The 8,403-nt window shown below is 40.9% G+C and overlaps 1 protein-coding gene across 3 annotated transcripts in view; it reads right to left on the bottom strand.

Moving 5' to 3' along the window:
• Positions 1-981: 981 nt before the first annotated feature.
• Positions 982-8,403, bottom strand: part of ICOS (inducible T cell costimulator) — a 30,643-nt gene continuing 23,221 nt past the window's right edge. For all 3 annotated transcript variants that reach the window (XM_005574018.5, XM_074008621.1, XM_065525911.2), the window contains one exon: positions 982-8,253. In XM_005574018.5, coding sequence (XP_005574075.3) covers positions 8,240-8,253 — 14 coding nt within the window. In that variant the 3' untranslated portion in view covers positions 982-8,239. The remainder of the gene's footprint in view (positions 8,254-8,403) is intronic.

Below are 8,403 nucleotides of genomic sequence, written 5' to 3'. Positions count from 1 at the left end.
GCCTGGAGGTGAAGCAAGTCTTGGAGAAGAGGGAGAAGATTCTCCCACCATTGGCTCTCATCCACTTGCTGACCACCCAGAATCTTTCCCCTGCTTCCCCCTTTATCCTCTTCACAGCCTCCCACAGTGGGTAGAGAAAAATGGGAGATAAGAGAGGACAGTGAATATTTAGGGAGTGAACAAAAAGCACGTGAAGTCAGATTGGGTAGAATAAAGCATGTGGAGAAAGAGATAAGCAAGAGTTTCTGTTCTGCTTCTGACACTGACTAGGAGTGTACCCACAGGTAAATCATTGCCCTTCTAGAAACTATCTATGATGTTGGACTGGGGATCCTTGGAGAGTCTGTGGTTGAGGAGCCTCTGTTCTGCTGAGCTTTATAAATACTTTTCCTTGTGATGAGATTTAAGGTCTCAAACCTTGGCTTATTCACATACTGATTATTCCAGACAGTTGAAAATCTGGACAGTTGAATTTCTGTAACGTTTTGCTTGAAATCCAGGATTCCACATAATTGTTTCTTTAGAGTAATAGAGTGGAGTTGGAGAAGAGTGGGAAGGTATTTTGATTATTTTAAATTACTCCTTTGATCCTCACATACTAATAGGATTAACTCTCAAAACCCTGTTTGGGAACTGTTAGGTGGACCCAAGCTTCGACTGGAAGGCAGGCAATGGTCCCCATATTTCTCATGTTCATTCACTTGGGTTTCTTTATGTGAAAAGAGGAGTACTTCCCAGAAATAGCCATTTTTGTTGACTGTTGCTAGGAAATAAATTCAGACACCATAGCATTTAACATATACCATGGGATGGAGGAAATTAGAAGATAGCCACCCTGATTTCCGTTAGAGGGGAAACTCTGACTCAAAATAATTTAATTTAGGCTAGCCCACTTCCCATATAAATAAAGTGAAAAAGCATTAAATGTTAATGCCAACTTATTTTAGGATTTTGAAAAGCTTGCCAGATAAAGCAAAACACACACACACACACACACAACTTTATTTCACAGTGATGGGGACACAATGACACCAAGGGCAGGGCAGGCTCCTGGCTCAGTGAGGCAATTCAGTCTTTTCTCAACATGGGTTTAGACTGTACTGATGCTCAAGTATAGTTTGTTCTTCAAGGCCAGAGTGCTTACTTTGATTGACTCACTAGCCAAGAAACCAATGGGGCTGCAGCTCTTTTTGGTGAAGGTAATGAAAAGGAAACTGGAATTGAAGTAATTGAGTTCACTATTATCCCCAGGACTAATGTCCACACTCCCTGTTTTCCTCTACCCCAGCACCTACATTACTAAGAGTAATGAGCTTCAGCTGCCCAGTGGGCTGGAGTCTAAAGCTCTCCTCATGACTGTCAGACTCAGACTTAGCACATGGCCCACTAGACAAATAAAGAACCTAAAAATATCTAGAAATGGGAACTTTCTCAAGAAGGGGTATGGAGTTTCAGAACAAGAGGCTTAGAGAAGAAGGTGGGGAGTCCTAAATATAGAAGCCCAGGTTGGGAGTGGAAGGAAGGGTACATAGGGGTTTCTCCATCCCCACCCCACCCAAAGCCTCCGTTTCAAGGTGACTTTCTCATGAAACTCAAGGTGTAAGGTAGTAGATAATGTTATTTGCTAGAAATCAAATTCAGGGTGAGAAGTGTAATACTTCCCAGGATGGTCTGATAAAATGATTGTGCACATTGGAACCATGAACATGTGAGGAAAGTGGCAAGAAGACATTTAGAGGATGCCTTGCAGTTAGGAGACAGTGGTAGGCTGAATAAGGCCCCCCAAAATATATGCAGGTCCTACAAACAAACATATATGGCCAAAGGGACTTCGCAGATATGATTAGTTGAGGATCTTGAAATGGAATTATCTTGGATTAGTTGATAAATGTAATCACAAATGTGCTTAGAAGAGGGTAGCAGAGGGAGATTCAACTACAGAAGAGGAGAAAGCAATCACTATGGCAGCAGGGATCAGAGCAATGTGGCCAAAACCAAGGAATGTTGGCAGTCACGCCAGTGTGGAAAAGACGAGAAAATGGATTCTTCCCTGGAGCCTCCAGAAGGACTGGCCCTGCCAACACTCTGACTTCAGCCCAGTGGAACTAATTTTACACTTCTGGCCTTCAGAACTGTAAGAAAATAAATTTGTACTGTTTTAAGCCACTGACTTTTGGTAATTTGTTATAACAACCCTAGATAAACAATACAGGGATGATGTAAATGAGGAAGGGAGAGAGCATACTATTTTATTAGCTGCTTCAATTAGGAAAATGTGGAGAAGAGATAAAAGAGATGTTCAGACTGATAAGATAAAGGCTTTAGGAGAAGTCAAACAAGGAGATGTTGTTTCAAGGGCTACCTCCAGGTCTGTAGAGGTATTGATAATGAGAAGAAAGGATTTTATTTAATGAAATTTTGCAGCTGGGCATAGTGACTTATGCCTATAATCTCAGCACTCTGGGAGGCTGAGATGGGAGGATTGCTTGAGGCCAGGAGTTCAAGACCAGCCTGTGCAACATAGCGAGACTCCATCTCTACAAAAAGATTTCAAAAATTAGCCAAGTATGGTGGCATGTGTCTGTGGTCCTAGCTACTCTGGAGGCTGAGGTGGGAGGATCACTTGAGCTCAGGCGTTCAAGACTGCAAGTGAGCTATGATCACGCCACTGCACTCCATCCTGTGCAACAGAGCAAGATCCTTCTCTATTTTAAAAAATGAAAGAAAGAAAAAAAGTTTGTTTTTCTGTGCTTTTAAAATGAAACTCATACCCATTCTGGCATGTGCTCAAAAGACTAGGAAAAGATAGGCTTCTCAGTTACAATGTGTTTCTGATGGACCATCATTTCTTTGAATGGAACTCCAAGTAAACTCAGAGGTACCTGGATTTTATACTAGGGATTTCATGCTAATTTATATGCCATTTTGGAATTCAGCCTCAAGAGGACATTTTCATCATGACTCCAAATAATTGGAAAAATGACGGAAAAGAATGTCACATTCATTAAGCGTCAGCAATAATTGTTTTGGATTATCACCATAAAACCATAAAGACAAAACAGAAAGAGACCATATTAAGGAGAAATCACATTTTAGAATTCAATATTTTTGTCAAAAAAATATTGTACTTATATGCTATTATAGTATTTATGAACACTGAAGATTAAAACTTCTCCCATATGAAGCTAGAACTTACTTGTTAATCTGTCTCAATGGAGACTCTTTCTTAAGGAGAAAAGAGGTCAATGGCAGACATCCATGGTTTAGTTGAAGGCTTTGGTCAACTGCACCCCCAGAGACTAGGTTCCCAGTGAACCTGCCTGACCACAACTTCTAGCTTCTTGAAAATGAAAAAATGTATAGCAAGCACCATGAAGGAGCCTAAGGGATCTTTTAGTCATGATTAGGGCATGTTCCTGAAATGAGACACAAGAATGGGTAGATTTGGAAAGACTAAAAAAGTGAGAGGATTGGTATTAGAGTTATTGACAGATTTGATGATAGCCTGTCTCACTGCCTTAGAAATATGGCAAGGCAGTAAAGAGTTAAGATTCATACATTGAATTCCTAAGCACTAATCAGCAAGGTAGAGAGGGAAATAAAACATGGCATAAAGTGAAAAACACCAAAGTATAGCTTGCCTTTTTGTGGGAAAGACTTGGAGAATTCACCATCTTCCTCATTTTACTGAGAACACAGACCCTGGAGGAAGGGATTAAATGTTGACACTAATACATTCATCCTCATAGAAAATTCCAGATTCCTCAGTTACTTATTTTCGTCAAACAAAGGTTGATTAGCAACTAGGCTGAGTACAGCCTGTCTTCTGTGGCGCCAAGAGAAATCGTATCCCCCAAGCAAAAAGGAAAACAATGGAGTGAGTTGGAAATGAGAAAGAAAAGAAAACATGGTCCCCTTTTGTGACGAATGTGGACTTCACAAAGAAAAAGACACAACAAGGCAGAGAACATTAGTTGTCAGAAGCGGAGACTCCTACAGAAGGAGGTGAGACCATGGGAAGACTATAGGTCCCAGGGTCCTGATGTAGAATGGGGATGGAGCAGAAGGAGCCGGCCATATTGTGGTGCAATTCAGTCAAATTCTCCACAGAAATACTTAGTAATTAAAAAAATTAAGTGAAGAGGGCTAATGAAGGGATTGTTTCAAAAGTGTGGAAGGAGTTAAGGGATAAACAAGGAAGGATGAAGCACCAGGGAACTGTGGAAAACCCTTTATTTCCCCAAGGCTTGGAGGGGCAAGGGAGGTGTCTTAGTTTGAGCTCTTCTAGAAACAAGTACTGAGACAAGAATTCCAGGGTGAAAAGTTTACATAGTAGGCGAAGAAAACGCCAGTAGGGACACAGGAAAATGAGACAGGGAAGGAACATCTACCATTAACGTGCATCTAGCCAGTGATCACAGTAGGCAATGGAACTCACCACCACAGCACACTGTGGGATGCGGTACAAAGCATAAGCCATAGGATCATCCACTCTAGCCCAAAGATCCACTGTGACCCTGAGCAGGCCCAGGCAAGGTATGGAGAGCATCCTCAAGAAGGAATGACCCAGCCTGGAGTGTTGGAGCCCAAACAGGGTGAAAAGGGAATCCATGGCGTGGGAGAGCCCAGCAAGAGGAGATACAGTGCCACCTGGGCAAAGTGGGTAACAGGAAAGGGGAGCCTGGAATGAGAAGTCAGAGCAGAGGCAGAGAGAGGAGAGAACCATGTGGGGAAGGAGTGAGGAAGAAGATGGGAGGTGAATTTCATACTAGGGGATTGATTAAATAATGAATGTAGTAAGGATCTAAGAGTGAGCTTTCTCACTGTCAGAAGAAGGATAAATAAAAGAAACGGATAAGTCTGGAATGAATCACCATGTAGTATTGCATCGGAATTAATGGCTTGGGTGTGAACTCATGGATTTCTTGGTAGGATACACAAATATATAGGCAGACTAATGTGTATGTGGATACATATAAACACACATTTACATCTACTTATACATATCATATATAAATACATATTTGTATTCACACATACACATATATGCACACACATTTACATCTGCATTTATATTTTACATATATTTATCTATCTATCTGGATAGATGTCTATCCCCAGTTCTGTCCACCCATGGGACCTAGGAGCAGTGAGATTCCAATAGCAATGGGCAGGACTAATGCCTAGGTCTTGGCTTCTAAAACCATCTCTCAAAGAAACTGGGGGTCTTGGAGAAGCAGCTGATTCCAGCACTGGGACAGTGAAAGCTCAAGCTGAGGCTGGACTAGCTCGTTCTGCCAGAAAGCAAAAGAGTGCTGAAAGAACATTGGGGACACGGTGCAACAACACAAGACCCAGTTGAAATGAACTCCTGCTGGCCAAGGATGGGGCAATTTCAGTATGAAAACAGAATAATGACAGTAACAAATTTTTATCTATTGAATAAAGCAGGATGCCATGATGCCATACCGATATAAATGAATAAATAAATTAAAATTTTCAGAAGGAACAGAAGATTTACAAAGTTTCAAAATACTTTCCCATAAAATATTTATTAAAATATAAAGGGGACAAGAGTTACTTTGCAGTGGAGAAGGTTGACACACACCACCTTAGTCAAGTGATTACAGTGAACATTATCAGTAATGTAACAAATCAGAACTGTGGGCTGCCTGATAGGAGGCCAACAAGCCAGTGCAATGTCACTTCTGTGTTATTTCTGCCAAAGATGAAGAACCTGATTTTAATCATGAAGAAACATCAGACTGACCCAAACAAGGGATGTTCTACAAAACAACTGCTTCTAATCTTCAAAAGTGTCAAGGCCATGAAGTCTAAACTGAGAAACTGTCCAGACTGGACATTACAGAGACATATCAACTAAATGCACAGGGCTAATGTTGAAGGCGCTCTGAGGATTGGATGGTAGCAATGTATCAATGTTAATTTTCTGAAGGCTATATTATAGTTAGGAAGGACAGTGTTCTTGTTTGTAAAAAACACCATTCAGAAGTGACAGGACATTCGATCAGAAACTTACTCAGGAAAAGAATAGTCCTTTTGCTGTGCTTCCAACTGTTTTATAGGTTTGTGGCTATTTCAAAATTAAAAAAAAAAAAAGAAAATGAAGAAAGCAACTGTTCCAAGCAATATAACTATCTTCAAGTACAATATCAACTTTGTACATGCTAGCTAAGGTAATCAATTCCCTTCTCCCCCCAGGAAAACACAGTGAGGTATTTCCAGTTGCTGAATATCAAATGTTTATTCTTTCCCTTCTTACTACTGCTAAAATCTCTTTGATAAGTGACTCCTCTTAAAACCGGATTTGATTTCACAGAAATTTTGTCCTTTAATAATTCATCTTGAAACGTCTCATGCTGGGGATGAGGATGTGTCAAGGCATAGCTTGGACAACCAGGCCAGGTTGGCCACCGTGAAGGCTCTCCTCCCCATACCTCAGCCCACACACAGAAACCTGCAAACAACTCAGGGAACACCTGTGCAAAGCCAGCAGGTTGTCCAAGTCAGCTGAAAACAGAACACCATACTAGATTCAAATTACAAGTTCAGTACTGTACTGTACACATCCAGCATTACACATGCTTAAGATAATATAAGTATGCATAATGACACATTAGGTCTCACTTGTAAACTATAAGCACACAGTTACAAAATGTTAAACTACAACATAATCCCAATTTACCTAAAGTTACAAATGTTGTTGCGTACACATTGGCTGCTTCAGAAGCCTTGGGCATGCAGACAGGAAGTAGAGAAAATATTCCAGCTAAGAATAATCACATTCCATGTATTTAAGAATCTTTCTAGCCAAATCACCTTCTAAAGAAGGCTATCTTGAAGGGCCAGGGCCAATTTCCAGGCTGTGTGGTTTTAGGAGAGGGAATTGTGCCCTGAAACATATGTGCTCTTCACAGATCCTGGAATTATGAATGCAGGTAGACCCACTGTGATTCCCAGGGTGACTTCAGCCTCTGAGAGCAAGAATACCTAGTGGCCCCTGGCTCAGGGGAGTCTCTCAACCCTGGAATCCCACCCAGATCTGGAGGGCTGCTCCAGGCTGATGGGGACCATTTTCACCTGTCAAGCCCAGAGGCACCATGGGTATAGTCTGACAGCAACCTACAGTAACTGCAGCTTTCAGGCTAAATGAATATTCTGCTCTACCCCAGGAGAATGCTTGCCCATTAAAGATGATTTTGTTTGCAATTTTAATACGATCTACAAAAAGAGCTAAACTTATAATTAATAGCACCATGAAAACATAGATAATGGTAGAAAATAGGATAATAAAATAAATTTGTTTTCAATTCTGGGCAATGTTTCCCACCACTTACATGAAAAAGTAAACCATTTTAACTGAATTTGAGAAAAGAATATGTCTTTCTGGAGCAAAAAATATTCTTGTAGGGAGAAGACAGGCAAATATATTCATTATGAATTTTATATACATATGTGTGTATATATGTATGCACAGATATATAAAACTATTGAGCAGCACAGGAAAGAATGTAAGACATAGCTCTCTATTGAGAGCGGCTGTTGGGCTGTCAAGCAGTCATGTAGAAGTATTTTTAAAAAGAAAACTGAGGGCACAAGAAAGCATCTAAAGTCTTGGTAAAATGGTCAACTGGGGTTCAGCAATTGAAGAAGAGTACTGCGTATGTACTAATGTACAGTTCACATCAACATCTCAGAAATAAAATAGCTCCAGCTTTGTAGCATCTCCCTTGACTGTGTGATTAAAAGAGGAATTCTCATCCCTACAGAAAGAAGAGGTAGTATGATAGTGAAATGCGGACAGATGCTGGTCCTTGGCTGCTCGTTTGCTTTGCAGATTCAGTACCCCTGGCATCTTTAAAACATATTTTTGTAAATGTATTTGTTTTACTGGCTGGTGCACTGCTAGGAGCAGATGTGGAGACAGGGATTCCACTCCCAGTGAGGTCTATTTGTTGAGCACACAGGAGCTGGGCTTTCTCTAAAGCTGGTTTCAAGAGGGTGTTTGTTTTGAGAGGACTCGGCAGTACCAAGGCAGTCTGTTAAAATCCCCATTGACTGATACAGTCACTCGTCCAGATTGAACAAAACACCAGCAGAAGATGTATGTAGTTAAATCAAGTCAGACTCTCTGTGGTCCAGGAAATAAGAGAATCTTGCACTTCAAGTTGTGGAAAACTGGCCAACGTTGTTCATGCCTGGATGCCAGAGTTCCAGATTATACGGTCACATCTGTAACAAAAATTTAGCATAAATTCTCTAAATGCTCTCCATGTGTGAGTTCCCTACAAGAAGCTTTCCCCCTTTCCATTGCCTTTCATACACACACACACACACACACACACACACACACACACACACCATGCAACCTTGTCTTTATGC

Source organism: Macaca fascicularis, chromosome 12 (assembly GCF_037993035.2).
Source record: "Macaca fascicularis isolate 582-1 chromosome 12, T2T-MFA8v1.1".
NCBI lineage: Eukaryota > Metazoa > Chordata > Mammalia > Primates > Cercopithecidae > Macaca > Macaca fascicularis.
Note: the sequence above shows the minus strand (reverse complement) of the source record. Positions and strands in the feature narration are given on the sequence as shown.